This window comes from Pongo pygmaeus, chromosome 1, assembly GCF_028885625.2.
Source record: "Pongo pygmaeus isolate AG05252 chromosome 1, NHGRI_mPonPyg2-v2.0_pri, whole genome shotgun sequence".
Taxonomy (NCBI): domain Eukaryota; kingdom Metazoa; phylum Chordata; class Mammalia; order Primates; family Hominidae; genus Pongo; species Pongo pygmaeus.
Genome location: NC_072373.2, coordinates 113,674,937 through 113,699,376, shown reverse-complemented (window position 1 = coordinate 113,699,376; position 24,440 = coordinate 113,674,937). Strand labels below are relative to the sequence as shown.

Here is a 24,440-nt window from a genome sequence, read left to right as displayed (position 1 = left end):
GAATGCTTGTGGTACCAGGGTGACAGCTTGACCTAAGCAACATTTATGCAAAATATCCCACTATATGTATCCTAAGCTATAATTAGGAGCCCTTTTACGTATTTCCAGAGGTATACCATTATTAACAAGTGTTCACTGAGCAACTATTACCTGCCTTATGTTAGAGAAGTCTTGCTATAAAGAGAGAGAGCTCTTAGATCCTGCACTCCAGGACAACAGGGATGAGGCACTCTGGTCCACACTGTATCTCCTGTGCTGACTTCTAGGATCTCACAATAAATAGTGCCTGACTGAAGGTGGAAGACAGAAGGAAGGGTGAATTAGTTAAAGGGAACCCAGGGAACTACTACTCTCAAGATAAAGAGTGTTAGAAACAGGAGAAATTGAGTGAAACGGCTTCCTTGGCAAGTGCTGAAGATCTTTAAAGCAGCTCTGAGAGGAAAAGAATTAAGGGCTGAGACAGCCTTCACCTTGCCACCTGTGATAGTAGCTACATCTTTTTCTTCCTGTTACCTGTATCTTAGCCCACTGGGGTGCATCTATGAATCGCTGTCTCCCTTGCCATCTGTCTTTGTCAATCTGTGTCTCTGTGTCCCCTCCCTCCCTCCTTTCCTTCTCTTCTCCCCACCTTCTGTCCTTATTGCTCTTTCTTGTCTCTGTCATTTTGTCTGTATGTCTGTTTCTGCCTGTTCCCATGTCTCTTCATCTCAGTCTGTCTGTATTTACCTCTCTGTTTCTGTTTCTCTTTCTATTTCTGTATCCATTGCATTCGCTCTCTGTCTTGCCTTTCCCTCTGTCTGTCTTTATCATTTCTGCCTCTGTGTGCCTTTCTGTTTCTGTTTCTCACCCTTGCTTCCTCACCCTGTCTCCCTCCCTCTTCCTGTGTTATTCATCTGTCCTCTTTCTCATTCCCATCATGTGTAGCCACTGAGATGCTTAGACTGGGATGTATATGTTATTATCCACCTTGATTATAGTTATTCATAATTATACGTTTCTAAATACTTGGTACTTTCTTCCCGTGATATAGAGGTACACATTATATTCCTCATCCCACCAGGGTGTCAAACAATTATCCACCCTCAGAGGTTTATTTCAAGGTACAAATTACCTGTGCGAATAGTGACCCTCAGTCTCCAGCAGGTGCTTCAAGATGTATCCAGAACAACATGGGGAGCAGGGCATGGGCTGTCCCTGCTGCACAGTTAGATGAGATCCCCATACTGCCGCCCTGTGGCACCTCCACCCTCCCTCAGGGCTCTTTGGGAACTCTGGGGTCATGATTTGGGATCAATTATCTTTTAAGCATTCCAGATGCTGAACTGGCTGCTTCAGCCTGAGTGTGTTCATGATGCTTTGCAAGGGTGGCTGTGGCCTGCCTACTTTTTGTTGGAGGAGTACAGGTGGCATCGCTGACCCACACAACAGGACAGAACTCCACAACCTCCGTGGGATCCTCAGCTGTGATGAGATCATTCCATACTTTGCACTGAGTTTGTGGGTAAGAAGATGAGTTTATACAAGGTCTGGTAGGTATAGGAGAGAGGGAAGAGGCAGCTAACCACTTTTTAAAAATGCACTCTGGGATGGGAGTCTCTCTGCCAGAGGCCTTCCATAGATGCTGTGTATTTAGTCCTACCAACGACCCCACTCTATTAGTGAAATAACAGATGAAGATAATTTAAAGAATTTTCCCTAAATCATACACCTAATAAGCTGCTAGTCTGGGATTCGATGAGCTCATATTCTTTCCACTTCACCAGTGATTTGCAAGCTTTTTTAAAAAATGAAAAAGAATAGAAGCCTTTAGTTTTAAATGGTATCTTAGATGGCATTTCAGTATTTAGAAGAGCTAGATACTTTGCTGTTGTCATTGCAGAGGAGTAGGGTCCAGGGCCTCAGAACCTCTGCCACTGCCAGCCATTTGTGGCAGCCCCAGAAATATGTCCATGAGAACAGGGTGAAGATCAACTCTGCCTGGGCCCCTTGGCTCACTGGCAGTGAAGGGACAGGAAGAGCCAATGGGAGTATGCCTTGGCAGATTTGAGAACAGTTAGCACAGTGACCATGGGGAGATAGTGTATGGGGCATGAAATATCAACCTAAAGGAAGAAACTGAGGCACAAAATATAATTTTAAAGAGTTTCTTTGAGCCAGGGTGGGGACAGCTGCCCAGGAAACACTTCCCGGTTACTGTAGGAAGCGCTGTTTTCAATCTTTGTGGCAAGTAATCTTTTAAAGGCAAAAAGAGGAACAAGGAGTGGGTGGATACAAGATTGTTTGTTAGGAGTTTTCATTAGTTTACATAAATAACATTGATCAGTAATTGGCTGTATATTGTTGAACTATAGAGTAGGGGTTATGGTGTCCAGTGTGCAGCATTGTTAGGTTAATGTATAGCTACCAGTGGCATCAATCTAGAGTCCACATAGCAAGCAGCTTCAAGAGATGATACTTGGCTCAAGGGGAGATGGGGACATGACTGCTGCTTCATTCCAGTGCCTCTCTGGGCCCAATAATTTAGGGAGAGCTTGCATTCCTCATATAAAAAGTTTCATTTCTTCCCCAACACATTAGGCTGAAAGCTAAATAAGATGCTCGCAGTCACCTGCTTGAGAGTGCTTTGGACAGAGTGAATTCTAGGGGAGAAGAGAAAGCAATAATACTAGTCTGCTAATTAAAAAGGGAAGAAGACATGGGCTCAGAGTAGCTGGGTGACCTCCTCAGTGCCCCACAGTTAGTAAACAAGCCTGGCCACTGTGGCATGGGCCAGCAGAAGGAAGGAGGCCAGGCAGGCAGCCCATCTGTGAGTGGTGTCAGCATCTGCCTTCTACAAGGTGATGTGACCTGGGGCATGTGTGTCAGACTCATGAGGAGCCGGGCCAGTGTTCCACCCCCACAAAACCCACTCAAGTACGGTGGAAGTAGTAATGATTACATTAAGCTTTATTGCTGGTCAAGCTCAAATAAATGTACATTTTTCCTAATAGAACAAAAAATAACAAAGGAGAATTAAATAGAATGGACAATAGTTAAGTCTCTTGCTCTCAGCAGTTCACTGTATTCTCAGAGCCCCGCAACCACCTGCCCCAGTGACAACATTCACCATGTCTCTCCCCTCTGAATAGATTCAGGGAGACCTAACAAAGGCCTCCTCTGTTTCACATGTTTAACACAGAATCTCTTGTTTTTCCTGAAGTCCTTTATATTGAGGTACCAATGAAGTGTCTGTGCTGTGTGCCCCCGTCCCACCGTTCAGAGTGTGAATTATATGTTAGTTCACGCACTGTACTTCTGCTTTGTGCTTTAGAGCCCTGTCTGGGTGCTGTTCCGAGTGCTGGTATGGTATAGGTAGCTTGAAAGTTTCCTGCTGCTGCTAACAAAATGATAAGAATCAAGGAGAGACAGCAGCAGAATGGAGAATAATGTGAATGGTGATCAAGGGGCAGCCAAGGCCAGCAGCACCAGGCAGCATGTTGACATCAGTTACTCTTTAGCCGGTGTCCTTGAGGAGCTACTAGTCTCTGCACTGTGTTGAGTTCATCCTTATTACGGTGAAGTGCAGTGCCAAACTAAACCCTCCACTTAATTTCTTAGCATTAAGTCAATTTCAGTGACCTCACTAGACTCTCACTTGCTCCTGGAAATCTCTAAAGGAGTATTGAAACTGGTACCTAAACTTGTCACTAAGTTGGTGAATATCCTTAATATATAATCTGTGGTATATAGGTAATGTTTGGTTCATATTGAAATAATCTTGTTTGAAATCAAAGTTAAAAAACAAATATGAAGTCCTGTTGACCCATCACATAAAATTTTGGAAGATAAATATTAAGAGAGATTCTACAAAACTCTATAGTATAAAGATACTGTGTTAAAAACACACATTTTTAATGTCTACCCTGCACCTTATTACACTTGGGTCAGGCCTTGCAGAAGTTTCTTTAGAAGGGTTTTTGGGAAGGGCAAATAAAAGGTTAGGTAGTTGTGATTAACTTGGTATTTAATGCAAAACTCTAATCTAGGAGTCTTGACTATTCTAAAATGAGCTAATAGCTATTGGAGCGAATTTATGTAGCAAATTGCTGTCTGCTGTATTCAGATTATTCCCTGAGCTCTGACTCATTCAGAAAGCACCAAATATCATGGAGACACACAATTATCATGCTTAATTAATGTTTGCAACCAAAAAGTGTAAGGTTGGAATTCTTAATATCACTGTGGATATTGAAGAGCTGAAATTGACTGACTATTATCTTGAGATTAATATATTTTCCCCAAGCCATACCCTGGGGTCAAAAGACAGAGTATTAAAACTATTTGAAAAATTCACTGCAATTAATTGCTTTAGGGGCTAATTTTTTTTAATGTCTTGCTTCCTTACGCCTGTACTACTGATTGTTATAGCCTGCACACTTCACCCATTAAGTGGTAATTCAGAGTGACAACTACATTGAAATGAAGCAAGTTAGTTAATCACCATGAAACTGTTCCTGAAATACCCTGTCCAAGTACTCCCTAGTCACAGGAGGCCTCTGATTACCTGATTTTCTCCTGAAGTTAGATTTTCATGTACAAAGTTGTAATTATTTTTATTTTAAATACAGGCCAGGGGAGGGCCGAAGTTTGGTTAGAATGGTTATCAGAGCCATTCAGAATTTTTCACAGGAGACCATAGCGGCTCTCTGATTGTGTAGAGCCCTTATGGATGTGCTGCAGGGATCCTAGGAAGCTGCTGTTGGCTTCATCCCTGCAGCCTTGAAATACTGACAAGCTGGGAGTCTGGGTAGGGCCGTGGCAGTTATAATATGACTTGGTTTTCATCAAAGCATGACCTCCAGCAACAAGAGGCTTGATCAATAGGCACGGGCCCAGTCTTGTTTGCCCATTTTGGTTGACCTGCTTGGACAACCAGGGTAACCTGCCCTTTGTCTTCCTTTTCTTTATGATTAGTTGGGCTATGCCCTGAATAGTCATGTGGTGTGTCCTCCTTTCAGAGAAGGCTGTGTTGGGACTAGTGAACTATGTGGGTCCCTGAACAAGTCTGCCTTTTAGAAGGGATACAGCAGTCAGCTGAGGGGCTAGGTACTACTGTCTAAACTGCCACAGCCCCTGCCTGTCTTGCAGGTTCCTTGATATACTGTGAATCATCCATGGCACATTTCTTATCCCTGCATGATTGTATATCCTTCTCTCAGTGGGGATATTTGTGGACCAACTAAAATGCTTTCAGGGGCTAAAGATAAAACCAAGTATTCTAGCTGTCAGATTGGCTATAGGAAGAAGGAAACCCCCTCAAATTCTAAATCTGTCTACACTCCTTTTCAAGAGAATGGCATTCGGTGGCTCCAAGGAAATGGTAACCAATTAGGTAGTTCCCTGTATGCCCATAAACCCACAACCTGATGCTTGAAGTCATGACCTGAAGATATTGTGTGTGAAGATGCCTATAAGATGATGGCACTTGCTCTTCTTACATAAATAATTCAGCAAATAATTAATTAGTGCTGACAGACACTTTAAGGTTAGCATGGGGGATACAAATATGCCCTTAAGAAGCTCACAGCATCATAGGGGAGAGACAAATGGACACACTTCACCATGCATCATTGTAAAGCAAAAATAGGGTGATGTGGCAGAAAGGAAAGAGTGGTAAGCTCCGCTGGGGTAAGTCAGATGAGACTTAAGATGTGTCGTGGAGAATGAATAGTTCACGGGGGAGGAGGTGGGGATGCAAGCGGGGAGTGGGGAGAGGAGGGCACAGTGCGTACTGAGAGTGGTTTTTTTGGCAGGTGTCATGCTTCATGGCAAAAGTGGAATGAAAAATCTGTTTGCTTTTCTTTAGGTAACCATACCCTTACCTAGACTTCTGCAGGACAGTCGTCCTACATTATTCATCTGTGGGTGATGCAGAGTCAGTCACCTGCCCTGAGCCAAAACAGGGAGGGCAAGAAAGGGCAAAGCCCACTTGTGGGAGGGAAATGACCCACTGCTTGTAAAAGCTTGGTGTAAATGATTTTTTTCTTTACCATTCACTTCTCCCTTCATTAGAGTGGTTTGTGGTTATAGCATGTTTTTCAACTATTATTCCATGAAATGTCACTATAAAATAGAAGAAGAAATAAAAAACCTACAATGGGTTGTTTAGGTCACAGGAAAAAACAGAAGCAGACAAATTTATCACATTTGCAGAGCCAAGGAGAAGTTGCTCAGAGTAGAGGCTGGATATGTCTCTCAGTTCTTGGAGTCAGTATGACAGAGGTCCTTCTTGCTCTTCTTCCTAATATTCATGATCAACTTAAGAAACATCTCCTAGTTCATGGATTAGCCTGGGCAACAAAATAAGACCCTGTCTCTTAAAAAGAAAAAAAAGAAACATCCCCTGATCTCTGTGCTGTAATACAGTAGGGAAGGATAATAATAACAGCACAGGGCTATTTGGTGGAGTAAGGAAAGGAAAGAAACCTGGAGATGGCTTGTTTGTGTCATATGGGTACACCAGGATGTCAGATAGACAGTAAGTGTAAATGATACAAGTCAATTGAAAAATGGAAATTTATTAGGTATTTGTATTTAAAATACACACTGTGGAGTAAGATACACCCTGAAACAAAAGATCAGCTAAGTGTGAAAATAACCACTTTGGAAGTTGATTTTAAAACACATTATAGGTGATCCTCAACTTAGGATGGCTCAACATGTGATTTGTTGACTTTATGATGATGCAAAAGTGAAAAGTATTCAGTGGAAACTGTACTTCCAATTTTGAATTTTGATCATTTCCTGGGCTAGTAGTAAGTGTGGAAGGATCCTCTTTCATGATGCTGGGCAGCTCCCCATCAGCAGCAGCTCCCAGTCAGCCATGTGACCTTGAGGGCAAACAAGTGATATTATTCTCTACAGTGCTCTCTTGTATTCAATAAATTACATGAGGTAGTCAACACTTTATTATAAAGTCAGCTTTGTGTTAGATGACTTGGTCCAACTGTAGGATAATGTGTTTGGAGCACATTTAATGTAGGCTATGAGGTATGATGTTCGGTAGGTTAGGTGCATTAAATGCATTTTCAACTTACCATATTTTCAGCTTACCATGGGTGGGGGGGCAGCCCAGTCGTAAGTTGAGGGGCATCTATATTCTCTTCTCCCTCATCCCCAGCCTTCTCCCTGTTGTTCCCCAAGCACACAGGCCATAACCCTCACTTCATGCTTGACATGCAACCTTCCTTTTCTTCCTTCCCCATCCTTTCTAGTGACATCTGATTCTGTTACCCTGTCTAAGTCAAAAGGACCCCTTGTTTCTAGTAGTCCTTCTAGTACTCAGTTGACTTTTTCCATAGCTTCCTGAAGGGAACACATGCTGAGGGTGAAAAAATAGAAAGTCTTAGCCAATATATTGTAATTTACATACCAAAGGCTGGCTGTTGGGGATGAGGGGAGAGTATTATGTGAAAGTTGGTTGGTTATTATCTGGTTATAAGGTATGGCAGCCTTCCTCTTTGACATATCTTTGATATACATTGTTTCATTACTCAGATGTTAATTTTGTTTTGGGGATTACATAAGCATGTGGTCCATTTTAAAGCAATATTTTGTTTTTTCAGATTATATTTGTATTTCAGGAAAATGATTTATTTGATTTGTGACATGTCTATAAAGCTTAAGGTTTTATGATTTTAAGAGAGGTGCTAAAGATACATTTGGTTGCTTCCTTTAAAATTTATCTTCAAGCTTCATTCAGTCTGTGGTTGGCCTAATCCATTCTGGTGGCTTCAAATAATATCTGTTCATGGATGACTCACCCCAGATCTCACCTCTGAACTCCAGGCACCTATATCCAGCATGAATCCTTTCTCTTCTGGAAGTCTCCAGTTCTGGCCTGCATGGTTGTAATGGCCTTTGATGGATTGTCCCACTCCTATGCTTCCTACCTCCATTCTGTTCTCTGTATTGCAGCTAAAGCATCTTTTCTTGATGTACGCCAGTACTTTATCCCTTATCAGGGCATGCCATTTATTCTCAGCATCTAAGCAGTAAGAATATAAATATCAAAAAAAGAAACCTCCAAATGTTTCATTAGTACCCAACCAAGAGTGTCTCTGTCTCAACCGCCTTCACTTCTGTTCACCTAGCTTTTTTCCTCTTTAGGAACTGGAAGGCACTGCATAGCCCTGGCTCTGTGCTCACGCCTGTATTTGCCATATTTATGTTCCTTTCATCTTTTATGTTGGAGGCACCTGCTATTGGTTCTGCCCCCAGTTGTGCCTGATTTTCTCTCAGGTCCATTTTCTTTAGATCAGTGAATGATTATACGAGTGCTTTTAGTGCTGTGCCCCTCAAATCCTTTTTGAAAATAGAGTATATTGAATGCTCAACTCAATTTAGTGCATAAGAACAAAAATACAGATGCTGATTATAAAACAGAAATAGATGTAAGTCAGCCTGAGAGACTGAAAATATTTTGTCTTTATAGTCTTCCTTTTCTGTTAATATATGGGAAAAGAAAAGTAGATTTCCTGCTTTTTCAATTTGCAAATGATTTTTCAATTTGAAGTACCTTAACATAAAAAGAACATTCATTCTGTGGCTTTAGGATTTGGCCTATTATTAACAAAAAATAATACAAAATTCATCACCTTAATAATCTCTACTCAACAGGGTTTGAATGACTTATAAATTAGTGATTTTTAAAATCTAAAGACTCATAAAAAACACATTTCTTGAGAGCCACACTTATCATATTTAGGTTTATTATAGTTTAACTTAAAATGACCTGGAAATATCCTGGTTCAGGTTTTACCCTAGTACTAAGTATTGACCAAAGGGGGAAGAAAATGAGCTAGCAATTGAGTCTAGTCTGCTGAGTGAGCTCCTTCCAAAACTTTAAGTGTAGATTACGCCAATACATTTTCTCAAATACTATAGGGTTCAATATCCTAGTGTATCTTGTCTGGGCGTTGACAAAATAAAACTCCTTAGATCACATAGTAGGTATGTGATACATATATCAACAATACTTGAAAAGTTTTTAAAACTGGGCGAAACAAAACATTAAAACCAAGATCTCACATGTTGGGAGATGAAGGATGTGGAGGGCTGGTTGTCAACCCATTGTTCTGAATCTGTGAGTTGGCATCCTTGTGTCAACCATCCCCAGTTCACTAGGATCTGTCAGGGAGATGTGGGTTCCAGCTTCACATTCTCTAATTTGCTTTTGAAAAATCTGTCTTTCCATTTTTCTGTCAGTTCCTGCATGTATTCCAAGAGTAATAGAGAGATACATGAGCCCAACTAGCATTGACATGAAGAAAAATTACTAGCAGTTACTTTGACACTTGGAAATGGCAACCTGAGAATCAGAATTTGGAATTTGCTGCTCAAACATCCCTTGGGCTACTTCTTCCTAAAATTGCCACAAAAGTTGACAGCTATCCACTTAAAAGGATAGTATTATAGCCTTTTCCATGGATTTGAGAAGTTCAGCAAATGAGGCAACAGAATAGTTGATTATGGAGTTTTCAAATTAGCCATTTTTTAGTGATTAAACACAAAACAGATCAGTTTTGTGTTTAATCAATAAAACAGGCCAAGATCAATATCTTGACCAGGTAGACAGACTAGCGAAACTTGAGGTGCAGGTTAATGAAGACTAAAGTTGCAGGCCAGATTTTAAAAGCATGAAAAGACCAAAACAGACACTAAGAACATAAATTTAAAAAAAAGCAAGTGTTTGAATTTCAGGGTATTAAGAACAAGTACAATCAAGCTGTGTATATTGGCCATTGTAAAAGAAGGGATCTCCCTGTGACAGATACAGTCTTGTCTTTTCTAAGACAACCTGATATCTCATATTGATTTACTTTTAGATCTGGTAAAATGTTACCATAAGCATTCCTCATGAGTCAAAAATTCTACCACAGAACTATCCATGTTACAAAATAAATTAATTTTTTACAAAACAAAATTTTTTTCTTCAAATGCTACAGCTCTTTTATTATCTCTTTTATATGAAACTTTCTCTTTCTTTTTCTTTCTTTTCTTTCTTTCTCTTTCTCTCTTTTCATCTCTCTTTGCTTCTCTCCTTTTCTTCTCTCCTCTTCTCTTCTATCCCTCTCTTCTCTCCTTTCCCTTCTCCTCGTTTCCCCTCCCCCCCCCTCTCTCCTCACTTTTGACAGGGTCTCACTCTGTTGTCCAGGCTGGAGTGCAACGGCACTCTGTAGCCCCAACCTCCCAGGCTCACTGTAATGGCTCACTGTAGCCCCAACCCCCCAGGCTCAATCAGTTCTCCCACCTCAGCCTCCAGAGTAGCTGGGACTACAGGTGTGTACCACCACACCCAGCTAATTTTTGTGTGTTTGTATAGACATGTTTTTGCCATGTTGCCCAGGCTGCTCTTGAACTCCTGGGCTCAAGCAATCCACCGGCCTCAGCTTCCCAGAGTGCTGGGATACAGGCATAGCCACTGCACCCAGCCTGTATCTGTAGTTTCATAAACCTTCATAACCTCTCCCATGAGCTTGACTCCCAGCCAAATGCCTGCTTGACATCTCTACTTAGATGTTTTATATGCGTACTCTGTCTGAGCTTCTTCACACAGAATTCTTGAATTCCCACCATGTACCTAACACCCCTTGCGGCCTTCTCTGTCTCGATAAATGTCACAACTACCCAGAGTGTGGCTAAAATGAACAATTTAGGTGACTCTTCCATTCCTTTCTACTCCTACTACATCTCCATCACAACATCTGACAGTCCTGCCTTCAAAATACATCCCAAGTCCATTCAGTTCTCTCCATCACCACTGTTTCCACCTTCATCCAAGCCATCATTATCTTCTAAATGATTACTGTAACTCCCCTGCTTCCACTCTTTCCTATCATATTGCATTCTTATAAAGTGGCCAGAGTGATCTTTAGAAACATAAACCCAGTAATTCAATATTCGTTCTTTGCACTAGAATAAAATCTCTCAGCTCCTTACTGTGGCCTAACCGTGCATGATCTGATGCCCACCTGCTTCGCTGGCCTAATTTCATACCACCTCCACTAGAGATACACTGGTGTGTTTTCACCTGGGGCCATTGCAATTATTTTCCCCGAAGAGTTTTTTTGTGGTTGGTTACTTGTCATCATCCAGGTCACAAATGTCACCTCCCCCCAGAATCCTCCCCTGAACCACCTATTTAAAGTGGTTTCCTCCAGTCCCAGCTACTTGGGAGGCTGAGGCAAGAAGATTGCTTGAGGCTGGGGGGTCAAGGCTGCAATGAGCTGTGAAGGCACCACAGCACTCCAGCCTGAGCAACAGAGCGAAACCCTGCCAAAAAAAAAAAAAAAAAAAAAAAAAGAAAAGAAAAAAAGAAAGAAAGAAATAGTAAATCCAAGAAGGGCTAGGAAAACCAGCTAATTTAACTTGTTAAGAATTGCATGTGAAGAATGGAATTCAGAAGTAAAGCATACATTAGTGAGGGGACATTATTCTCATCTGTTTTTCCCAATTCCTGAGTCTTTTTGGTGGGTGGTTTTGCATAGAGATGTCCAGAAGCTGTCTTGTCAAGACCTTTATCAATCCAGTCTTACAAGACTACGAGGGAAGGAGAGAAGTTAGATGTACTTTGAGCCTTGATGACTGGTTGTGAAGCATCAGAAGGGAGTGATCTGAAAGGTGGAGAGAGCAACTGAAGATTCTTTATTGCAAGTTGTCCAGGAGGAGGAGCCCTTCACATACCTGTCAGCACTGACTCTAGCGAAGGGGACCAGGAAGAGGAAGGATGAGTGGTCTCTTGGTTCTCTGAGGTTATTCTGTGACATGGGTTCACTTTTATTCTTATAACCAAATATCATCTTTAACACATCACTAGAAAAGACTTGAGATAGTAGTGTTTTAAGCAGAGAATGGTTGCTTTCTCTTTAATTTCCTAAGTTTCCCAAAAGTAGAAGATACTAAAGGAGTTTCTTTTGTCATAAATATATGTGATATAAAATTTACCATTTTATTCACATTTAAGTGTGTAGTTTCAGATGCATTACATACATTCAAATTGTTGTGTAACCATTGCCACTATTCATCTCCAGGACGTTTTCAACATTCCAAACTGAAACTCTGTTCCATTAGGTAATAATTCCCTGTTCCCCACTCCTTCTGGCTGCTGGTAACCACCCATTCTATTTTCTGCCTCTATGAAGTTGACTATTCCAGGTACCTCATGTAAATAGAATCATGCTATGTTTGTGTTCTGTGTCTGGCTTATTTCATACGGTATAATGTCTTCAGAGTTTAGGTTGTAGCATGAATCAGAATTTTTTTCCTTTTTATTTTATTTTATTTTATTTTTTATTTTTGAGACAGAGTCTCACTCTGTCACCCAGGCTGGAGTGCAGTGGTGTGATCTCAGCTCACTGCAAGCTCCGCCTCCCGGGTTCACGCCATTCTCCTGCCTCAGCCTCCCGAGTAGCTGGGACTACAGGCGTCTGCCACCACGCCCAGCTAATTTTTTGTATTTTTTAGTAGAGACGGGGTTTCACCGTGTTAGCCAGGATGGTCTCAATCTCCTAACCTTGTGATCCGCCCGACTTGGCCTCTTCCTTTTTATTTTTTAAATTTTATTGACATAATTATATTTATGGGCTACATGGTGATGTTTTAATACATACAATGTATAGTGATCAAATCAGGGTAATTAGCATTTCTATCATCTCAAATGCTTATCATTTGTTTGTATTGGGAACATTTGATATCCTCCTTCTAGCTATTTGAAGCTATATATTATTGTTAGCTATAGTCATCCTACAGTGATATGGATACTAGAACTTATTCCTTTTATCTAGCTGTAATTTTGTATCCTTTAACAAATCTCTGCCTATTCTCTCATTCCTTCTTAAAGCTGAGTAATATTCCACTGTATGTGTATACCACATTTTGTTTATTCATTCATCCATCGATAGACACAGGTTGTTTCCACCTTTACCTATTGCAAATACAGCTGCTATGAACATGGGTGTACAAATATCTCTTCATGTCTCTGCTTTTAGTTCTTTTGGGTATATGCCTGGAAATGGAAATGCCAGATCATATGGTAATTCTGTGTTTAATCTTTTTGAGGAAAATACTCAAGAGATTTTAAACCCACAAGCCTATTGGACAAAAAGTTCATGTATTTATTGCTTCATATATGTCATATAGTATATTAGGCATCAGAGAATGGAAATAAATGGGACAAGGCTCCTCTCAAGAAACACAGAGCCTTAGGATGTGGGACATAGTCAATAGATGCATAAGCAATTAGCTATTATACACTGTGTTCAATTCTGTAATAAGATATGTATAGATAACTGTGGGAGTGCATCATAATAATAGTGATTTCTAGTGTTTCTGAAGATAAAATCTGATTGGATGTTGTCTGAGACAAATTCTACTGAATTCTGATTAATAGTGGATCATGCAGTATAGAAGTTCTGGTGTTCAAGTTTTTGTTGCACGTTTGGTTTTTTAATAGCTAACTGAATCCTACATGTCTCTCTTTTGTTTTATCTTCCTCTAGTGGTTTTTAATTGCCAACAGATCCTACAAAGTCAGCGCAGCAAGCTCTTTTTTCTTCAGTGGTGTATTTGTTGGAGTTATCTCTTTTGGTCAGCTTTCAGATCGCTTCGGAAGGAAAAAAGTCTATCTCACAGGTAATCTATTAGAGTATTCATAAACTGGATGAGAGGGCTTATTTCTCTAAGATTCTTAGGGAAATAATAAGGGGACTATTTCCTTAAGGTTCTCCGGGAATTGGCATATGGACACAGAGCTGATCTTTATTACCCTGGCAAGAGGCCAAACTGCAGCTCGAGTGCTTCTGGCCAGGCACTTTTAAGTTACTAGCCCACCTAGTTAAAGTCAGATATTTGTGTTCTAAACCTTTCATAGGTGATGGTGCTTTCTCCAACCCCCAAATTTTAGTTTATGCCATGTTGCTAAGGAGAGAAGTAAAAGACTGTGACAGTGTACTAGGCCCATTTCCTTATATCTCTCTGTGTTGATTCATTTCAAATGAGCTTTGTAGGACTTGGCATAGTGCTCTTGACAAGCTGAGTGTGAGCAAGGATTTTTCATTTTCCAGCATTATTGTGAATAATTGAAAATTGTCTGTGATTGACAGAAATCATGTAATAAAGTAAACCTTATGGTTTTTTAAAAAAATAGTTTCCAAGAGAAGCTGTTAAAAAAAAAACAACAAAAAAAACACAGCTGGCTGGGCACGGTGGCGCATACCTGTAATCCCAGCACTTTGGGAGGCCGAGGTGGGTGGATCACAAGGTCAGGAGATTGAGACCATCCTGGCTAACACAGTGAAACCTCGTCTCTACTAAAAAATACAAAAAAAAATTAACCAGGCGTGGTGGCGGGCACCTGTAGTCCCAGCTACGCAGGAGGCTGAGGCAGGAGATTGGTGTGAACCCAGGAGGCGGAGCTTGCAGTGAGCAGAGATTGTGCCACTGCACTCCAGCCTGGGTGACAGAGTGAGACTTCGTCTCAAAAAAAAAAAACAAAAACCAAAAGAAAAAACACAAAAACAGCTCAGAAAATTTAAGTTTATAAACATTTATTTTATAAGCTAATGAATATAATTTATTACTTTCATCAAATGCTAGTTTGCCTCTGGATTATTGAATATTGTTCTCTCTTTCTAGGTTTTGCTCTTGACATCTTATTTGCAATTGCAAATGGATTTTCCCCCTCATATGAGTTCTTTGCAATAACTCGCTTCCTGGTGGGCATGATGAATGGAGGGATGTCGCTGGTGGCCTTTGTCTTGCTTAATGAATGTGTGGGCACCGCTTACTGGGCACTTGCAGGTACTACTTAAATCATGCAGCTCTGGACTGGGTGAGCAGCTCCAGAAAATCTTATAGGGACCCAGTTTAATCCTAGAGTCTGGAAATGCATTTGGACTTGAGGTACTTTATCCAACTATTAGATTTGCTTTTCTGATTTTGTTCTGTATGACCCTGAACAAGTCATTTTATTAATATTCCTCTGTAGACAGTCTTCCTGGTGTCCTGCCTCACATGTGAGCTTGCCATCCGCCTCATGGACTGCCTACAGATTACTGTGGAGAGTATTGATTTCCTCAGAAGGACACTAGCAAATTTTTACAACTTAAACTGAAAAATAGTGCAGATGTAGGAAATACTAGAAACTCCTTTCTTACAGCCTTTTTATTTTAGTTTGTTAAATTTTTGTTTCACAGCCCTTTTTTGTTTTTACTGCTCTCAAGTCAACATAGTACTATTGTAGCATTTCTTTATTGATATTTAATTTCCAAAATTGAGACTGAATTATTTTTGACTATCCCATTATTTTCTCAAGAACTACATAGATAGCAAAATAAATGATTTTAAAAGGTTATTTAATTTCAAATATTGTCATAAGAGAAGTAACTGTGTCTAAGACTTTATAGACTTAGGTTTGCAATGATAACTTTTTGTTTCTTTTACTTTCATTCACTTGACAATGATTGAATGTTTCCCATGGATGTTCTTATATGGATATGGGAAACAGGTTGACCGTGTGACTGATGGAAATGTGTCTTTGGGAGGATCTATATGAGAAGGCCATTTCTTAGAACCTGATACACAGTGCCAGCCATCTCTTATGTACCAGCTACCATGCTAGGCATTTGACATCCATCTGTAATATTCCTGGAGCTTACAAGTTAAGGATTTCTACCTTCATTTTGTGGATGATGAAATTGAGCCTTTGAGAGGTGAGGTGACATGCCTGTTTTCAGCAGCTGATAGCTGACAGGGCCAGAACTGTAACCTGGGTCTTGATGATACTCAGGTCATCCTTCCACTGTTCCCCAAAGACTCTCCTCTTGGAACTTCAGCATGTCACCTCATGTGAGTGCTGGCCTGGTCAACCTGTTATTTCTAACTGGTGTTGTTTTTGAAGTTGTATGGGCTATTGTATCAAACTGGAAGACACAAGGCTAAATAAAGTAGACTTGTGGTCTGTTTGCATCTCCACTAAACAGCTGTCGAGCAGAAGGATCCATAGGGTTGGATCAGTTAGAACTAGGCTGGAGAGGAAGAGACACCAGCTCCATCCTCTCCAGACAGGCTTCCTGCTGGTCTCACACAGTGTTGCCTTAGGATTCACCTTGTCTGTAGCAACTTCTAAAGTCTTTTTGGAACCGGTCCTAAGCTGGGATGAGTGAAAAAGCTTCCTCTGAGTCTTCAATTTGCATTGAGACTTTAGGGTCATTTTTCTGAATAGTATGGCCAATTTCCTGGGACTTTCTAAGAAGTTGGTAATGATGGTGATCATGCCTGCTCCCTGTATCCAGGGAAGGGATAAAGGCACTCTCTCCTTTGATTTCAGTTTTCCTGAGGTCCAAAATTGTGCTCATGTAGAACACCATGAATACATATTTTTCTTGTACCTCTTAACATTTCTCCATTAAAGTATTTATATTTGATTTTAGTTTTTGCATGAAGATGCTCTTTTATAAAAGACGTATGCCACTCCCACCCTGCCAGATTATCTAAGTATTTTTCCTGTCATGTTGCATGTGTTAGGGGAAAGGACCAACCCTGGTCTCTTGCTCTCTTGCTAGTTGCCTAAAGCCAGTGAAAAGAGTCCCCCTTGGAGTGTTTTGACCTCTCATTCTTATCCTTGATGCTGGGTTAAGATGAGACTATCAAAATTTCTGTAGCAAAGTGAAAAGGGAGAGAGGAAGAAAAACTGTAACAGTGAAACCACATGGTTGCCAAATTCAATGTGAAATTCAGAGCAAGTGTGAGAGTTCCCTGAAGACCAGTACACAGCCCTGCACCCAGGACAAAGTAAGGCTCTGATAGCACCTGGAACTTTTTTTGAGTAGCTTCCTTCCCTCTCTGATGAACCGAGGTCTTCCCCAGGGTTTTGTCCTTGGTCTTTCTTTTCAAGCTGGTTTCTTTCCAGAATGATGTTATCTAAACCTGTGGCTTCAAATATGCTTATGAATTGCAAGAAGTCAGAGAAAACCCTAAATGTTCAGCAATAGGGGATTTGCTGGAAATAGCCTGATTATTTGGCAATGAAAATTAGTTTGAAAAATTATGCTTATTACAAAATAATATTTGCAATATGTAAAAAACAATATGTAAACATATACCAAAAAGCACAAGTACAAACTGCAAGCATCCATTTTTGACCAGTTTGCAGTGTAGTACTTAACAAAAAGGATTTCCGGCTAATTCACTGAAAATTATTAAGAACTGAAAAACAAAAAATACTGAAGCTGTGAAAAATTCCATATTAATATATTTATTATTTGTTTTCTTATATTAATGTCTCATATAACAATTCATGTTCATTGTAGAAATAATTAAGAAATATATGCACACGTCATCAAACTAAAGAATACATGTAGTCCCATTCCCCTAGAGACGACCATGGTTAACATATTGCTATGTATGCTTCCAGAGCTTTTCCTTTGCATGTCTGTTACACAGCATTCATTTATTAAACGGATTCTGCCATGTACCAGACACTGCTTTTTTTAGATAAAAAGGTGGAAAAGACAGGGATGATTTGGGGAAGGTTCTTGCTCTCATGGAACTTATGCTTTACTTAGGAAAGGTGGAACAAATTGATAATTTCTGAAAATTAGAAGTACAATGAAGAAAATGAAGCAGGGTAATGGGCTAGATAGTAATTGTGGGGAGTAACTATATTAAATAGGATAGTTAGAGAAAACCTCGATGTGGATGTTTGATCTAAGACATGAATGATTAGGAGGACCTAGGCCTGTGAAATTCTGGGAGAAGAATATTCTAGCTAGATGGAATGGCAAAGACCCAGGCCTTGAAGCAGGAAGGAACTTCTTTGAAAAGTTTTGAAAACGTTCTCATGACTACAGGGTAGAGAGTTAAGGAAAGAGTGAAGTAACTGGGAGGGACCAGATGATACAGGGCCTGTGATGGGCCAAATGAAGAATTTGTTTTTTACTTGAAGTACAGTGGGAAGCCAGTGGGGCATATTAAATACAGGAGTGATAGGGTCTCATATACAGAAAGATTACTCTGGTAGGTACAGAAATTGAGGGATCATTTAGTAGGCTGCTATAGTTGGCCACATGAAACCAGTAGTAGGTTAGACAAGATGGAAGCAGTGGAGAAGAAAGAGGATGTGTCTGAGCTGGATTTTGGTGGGAAAGTGACTTGCTAAAGGACCAGTAGAGATGGGGAGAGCAAAATAACTCAAGGAGACTTCATGGTCTGTATTTGAAAACTAGATGGATTACTGGTACCATTTACAAAAATGAAGTCATAAGTATATACTATTTTCTAACCTGCTGAAATTTAGCTTTTACTAGTGCAAACTGAGCAGGAATAGCAAAGTTGAAATTAATTAAAAATAAGCAGAGAATAAATTTTAAAATAGGCATGGTACTTAAAGGCATATACATGGTTATAAAGCCACCTATGATACTCCAGAAAAGGTGACTTGAAATGTTTATTTTTATTAATTTTTCTTAATTATTAATTATTAATTTTAATTAATTAATTTTTATTAATTAAACCAAATAACATAGAGCCTTATTATATTCATCTCTACGCTTTCTCCCTGTTGTCATTTACAGGCATATATGTTCAGCTTCTTGCTGGACATTAGATATGAATATTTATTGACTCCTTAAATAAAAATTATTACTTTCTTTCCACCTAAAAGCTACATTATTTTCTGGGACCTCTGCCTATGTCGTCACAGTATTTAAGGTCACCAAACTAGATAACTTTGAATCATTTCTTCTTGTCCATCATGTCCAGTTGATGCCAGATCTTACTGATTGTGACAGAGACTCAACTCTAATGAGCTCATATATAAGGGAAAATCATTTGGTTAGGATAACTAGACCATGAAGAGCCAGGCGTTGAAGATGCCCAGAACCAGAATTCAGATGCTTCTCATTTCAGCTCCCCATCCTCTCTGAGAAGCTTCCTCTGCGTAGTCACAGACAGGGCCCAGCAGCTCCAAGTCTAGTATTTAAAATCTTGGGTAAGGCCTCTGATCGGCTCAGCTGATTGGGGTCACCCTGCAGTTAGAGGAACTATACTTGGCAGGCCCCATTTGAACCACAGAGATTAAGTCAGGGAAGTCAGTTCTCCAACAGCCGGTGGGGCATTCTTGGAATTAGGAAGGAGAACCAGGTAGCAAATATTCTGTGATAGATTCAACAGGAGGCTTTCAGATGGCTTTTTTTTTTTTTTTTTTTGAGGTTAATAAATAGAAGGGCTAAATCCAGATTACATTAGGACAATATCCAACATTTGTATAACATGCATTATTTCATCTGAAAGTAATAAAAACTACCCTTTGAGGTAGGCACTATTATTTCTGTTTCACCAATAAGAAAACTGAGGCTCAGGGACATTTAGTGATTTGCCCAAGGTCAGAGTAGTATGTAGCAGAACTAGGATCTGAACTTGGTCCCTCTGAAACCATCCCATCCTCTGGGCTTTCTTGTTTTTGCCTACATTGTTGTCAAGGGATACTGAGTGCTCAGGACTATTCTGAGCAATGACAGACAAGAAGTCTTATTCTTGGAAGCCAGGTGCTGTTTGACCTACAGCAGTGAACGTGTAGTAGCTATTGACTGTCTTAAATTTCCAGGAAACTCGCACTGTCCTCATCCCACTACTCATTGGACCACATATTCTGAACATGCTGTCACATCAGCTTCCCTTTCTAGCTCTCCCTTTCCTCACTAGGTCAAACAGTATACAAGCCATTACTTATTTGTTATAAAGTAATAAGCAATGGATAGGAATCAAAGAAAACCCATGTATCACAAGATTATTATTTTTGTAACAAGATCAACAAAGTTTTGTCACTGCGGAATGCCCACAGAAATTGCCTTTCCATAGAGGGGAGATAGAAGAGAGGAATGGTGCAGAACCTGGGCACAAGTCCTGGCCCTGCTACTTACAGCTCTGTGTCCTTAGGCAGCTTCATTTAACCACTCTGAGCTATTTTACACTTCAGTATATGGTTGATAATGGTACTTACTTTATAGGACAATGTATGTGAAACCATTATGCTTAATAAATAATAGCTATTACTACCACTAATAGCAATAGTGGCAGTTATAGAAAGTGTATAGAATTTGCAAGAATATTGGGTATAGAATTTGCAAGAATATTGGGCAAGCCTGTGGGTTTAATACCCATCTCAATATTTATTTCAAAAAGCGTAAGGTTCTTTACAATTCCATGGTTGATATTTTTCCATCATCGTGCTGACAAAAATCCATGCTTAAGGGAGCTTATTTTCTACTTGGGAAAGACAGGAAAGAAATAAATACAAAATGTCATGTATTCTATAGTAATACATTAAGTAGAGAAGGCAGTAGGGAGAATTGGGAGAGTGAGTTGTGCTTTAAGAAACTTCGGCTGGGCAAGGTGGCTCACGCCTGTAATCTCAGCACTTTGGGAGGCTGAGGTGGGTGGATCACAAGGTCAGGAGTTAAAGGCTAGCCTGGCCAAGATGGTGAAACCCCATCTTTAATAAAAATACAAAAAAAAAAAAAATTAGCCGAGCATGGTTGTGGGCGCCTGTAATCCCAGCTACTTGGGAGGCTGAGGCAGAGAATTGCTTGAACCTGGGAGCCTGGGAGATGGAGGTTGCAGTGAGCCGAGATCTTGCCACTGCACTCCAGCCTGGGCGACACAGCGAGATTCTGTCTCAAAAAAAAAAAGGAAAGGAAGGAAAGAAAAGAAAAGAAAGAAACTTCAAGGGCAGCATGTGTGATAAAGATTAAGTTTCTGGTATTGCAATAACCTCATGACCTAAAAACCATATTACCCATATGGCAAAAATATTTCCAAGCCTCAGCCAGAGGTTCAGGCAAATGTCAGTACAACAGGCAATACAGAAAGCATTTAGACAAATTCTTAAAATTTATATGTTCCCATATAGTTTGTATTTTTCGTCTGTCTTCCCTTTATTTCCACTAATTTTCTGGCCTCTATGATACTTTCATTCTCTGATGTTCAACTTAGTATAGATTTTTTTTTTCTTTTCTGTTGTGCCTCTTATACTTGCCAGCATAGGGCTGACATCTCACCAGAAAGAAATTGTCTCTGTAACTTGGGGTTGGAAATGGTGCTGCAGATGGTGCTTTCTCCAGTGACAGTTCTGTTTTCCCTGAATTAGGATCGATTGGAGGCCTCTTCTTTGCAGTTGGCATTGCCCAATATGCCCTGTTAGGATACTTCATCCGCTCCTGGAGGACCCTAGCCATTCTGGTTAACCTGCAGGGAACGGTGGTCTTTCTCTTATCTTTGTAAGTAGTTTTTCCTCTTAGAGTTTTAATTTAAAAAGCCAAAGCAATGTCTTAAGAGGATGTGGGTCAATGAGCAGCATTATTCCCTTTCAGGAGCTTGCCTGCACTGACTTTGGTGAAGAACTAAATTCTGCAAGTGCTCCAATTCTTGGCAGCTCCTGGGAAGAGAGATGCTTAATTAATTCAGAATGCAGGTATCCCTTGTTTAAAGTAACCTCTCAATACACTGCATTGTAACCTTCACATTGTTGGCATAGGCAACCAATTGCTTTTTTAACCTAATACCTCAACCTTAAAGGTCTTCAGGCTGGGTCACATTATGTGCTAGGTGTGTGACTGAGGTATGATTTTGTAGAACAGCGTATTCATATTGGATATGTAGTGACAACTGTTCATCCTACAGATTAGTGTCATTTCAGGGCCCCTAAACGTTGACTCTGGAAGAGTCTTAGATGTAGGAGAAATCCTTAGAGTGCAGGGCCTCATAGCAGTGTCAGGATGATTTCCTGGTCAGGGAAGGACTGTATAAATGACTGCCCAAGGGTGTCATACCATGGCCCTCTTAAGACACCCAGATGTTACAAGGCAAGGCAAGCCACCAACTTAGTAAGCCCATTTCCCCAGAAGTTTTTTTTTTTTTTTTTTTTTTTTTTGAGACGGAGTTTCACCCTTGTTGCCCAGGCTGGAGTGCAATGGTGTGATCTCGGCTCACCGCAACCTCTGCCTCCCGGGTTCAAGTGATTCTTCTGCCTCAGCCTCCCGAGTAGCTGGGATTACAGGCATGCGCCACCATGCCCGGCTGATTTTGTATTTTTAGTAGTGATGGGGTTTCTCCATCTTGGTCAGGCTGGTCTCAAACTTCTGACCTCAGGTGATCCACCCGCCTCAGCCTCCCAAAGTGCTGGGATTACAGGCGTGAGCCACTGCGCTTGGCAGAAGTTTTTAAGTGGTATGTGAAAGGCTTTTCTTCCCTGAGATATCAGATCTCTGATGGTAATTATCAAAATCTTTGACATAAACAAAATTTTCAGCCAGTATTTCCTGCCTTCATCTATGCCATAAAGTGAAGGAGACCGGTAATAGTGTTTTAATTCTGACAGCTCTTTAATTTATTTACTCTTTATCCGGGGTCTAAATTGAGATTTGGTGGGGACTAAACTGAAATTTTTCATACATTTTTGAAAGCAAGAGAATGTTAAGTGCAAAAATGAATAGAGTAGAAGTAGCCTATATTTTAAAAATAAAATTTATTAAATGTATTTTTAGTTATATGAATTTGAGTGAGATAATTTTATTAGAAGAGGAAACTAATATGATTTTATTAACTTGTATATTGTCAATTTTTGAAAGTAATAAATGGGTGCCTACTATAGTACTTAGAATTAATAAACATTTATGTAAATATTGATGAATAAATAAATTTTCTTTTAAAATGTTTAGTAAATTTCCTACTTCACCATCTTATCTGGCTCTCATCTCCCCTTTAATAGTAGCACCACTTCACTGGATGATCTGAGCTGTTCTGTTCTGTTTTTTTTTTTTTTTTTTTTGAATATATGGTCTGAATTATTTACTGTTTAGTGCTAGGTGGAAACATCTCCTTACCGGGAAGTGAGTTCAGGTCGTGAAAAATAGAAAGCAGAGAGAAAAGAACTCATGAGATTTAAATATTTACTTACTCCACTAAGCCTGGAATGTAAGGCTTCCCACAGTCAGCCTCCAATTTATCTTTCCTAATTTATTCCCATCCCATGTTCAGGCACACTGCACTACTTGTTCCTTATGCTTTTCTACTCCATGCTGCTACTCAGTGCTGTGTCTGCTTTTTCAACAATCTTCTGCCCAGATCTTCTTATTTGATAAGTACGCCACTGTCCTGATTTGCTCAAATGCCGTCCACCCCATCTTTTCCTGATCATAGCCTCAGCTACAAGTCATTCTCTTTCTTTTTTGAATTCCATGGCATTCACCCATACCCTTTGAGTGGTCCTTGTGTTTCTGCCTCATAATGGAGCCATGTTCTCTCTTTCTAAACTGAGAGTTCTCCAACAGTAGCAGGCTCTTTGCTCCATGATAACATTTTCCCCAGTACCAAAGCGAGGGGTTTCCACACAGTAGATCCTTGGACATTGCACAGATGTTGGCACAAAAACATTTGGAATCACCTTCAGAATTTTTAATCGGCAACATAAGAAGCCACATTATATACCTTATTTGTTTACCAGAAACATTTTTACCTAGCTTAAAAATTCCTTATTTTCACAGTACTTCAATTTCAGTAGATTTACTTTTTTCCTGAAAACCAGGGTCCCCTTAATTTACAAAGATTTGCCACCTTTAATGATATTCATGGAGCGTTTTTGAGTGGGGCAACATTGTTAAATTAGCATTTTAGCTTTCAAAAGAGCCCACGGCACAGATGACCCTGCTGCTATGTAGAGGACGGCATGTTCAAAGGCCTGCTCTTTCATTTAAAAACATGCCTTACTGTTTTGTATGTATAATCTGCGTGTGTTGGAACTCTGTTTCCAAATCTGTCCACTGGCAACTAGGTGACCCTCTTTAGAAGCAAGCTTATTGGCCTCTAAAAATGCAGAGAAATATAAGACCCTAAGTTTTCATGGTCAAGATAAACCCTTTGCCAGGTAGAAATAGTTTTATTAACTCAGAGCCAAATTTCTAAAGCCTTCGTGTCTCTCAAATACCAGCTTTAAAATGATTTATAAAGTTTTAAAAGTAATTTTTATTGCTTATAAACAATTTTGAAAACACAGGCTAAGGGTAGGAGAAAATGACATATAACCCAAAGATAATAACTGTGAATATTTTGGCATATCTTCTGTTGTTTCTTTTTTATTCCTCCCAATCCTCCCCAAAATAATTAATTTTTATTATCATATATTTTCTCTCAATATTTATCACAGTAGTCCTCTTTCATTTATACATAAACAAGTGGTTTTACATAATAGCTCCTATATGCCCCTATGGATAGGGCCAATAAATCCCACTCATAACCTGCAGACCTAACTTCAACAGAACAATGTTTTACTTGATTATTTATTTGTTTGTCAGTAATAATAATCAAATGGCAATGAAGAAGTAAATGGAAGGATTTTTCAGGTTGTTA

The 24,440-nt window shown here is 39.9% G+C and overlaps 1 protein-coding gene across 7 annotated transcripts in view; it reads left to right on the top strand.

Annotated features, from left to right (window-relative positions):
- Positions 1-24,440, top strand: part of SLC22A15 (solute carrier family 22 member 15) — a 91,205-nt gene that overhangs the window by 29,588 nt on the left and 37,177 nt on the right. For all 7 annotated transcript variants that reach the window (XR_008492284.2, XR_010123708.1, XR_008492296.2 and 4 more), the window contains 3 exons: positions 13,538-13,670; positions 14,673-14,837; positions 21,184-21,313. Coding sequence is in view for 4 of the 7 variants with exons in the window: in XM_063651584.1 (XP_063507654.1) it covers positions 13,538-13,670; positions 14,673-14,837; positions 21,184-21,313 (428 nt within the window). In the remaining 3 variants the exon portion in view is untranslated. The remainder of the gene's footprint in view (positions 1-13,537; positions 13,671-14,672; positions 14,838-21,183; positions 21,314-24,440) is intronic.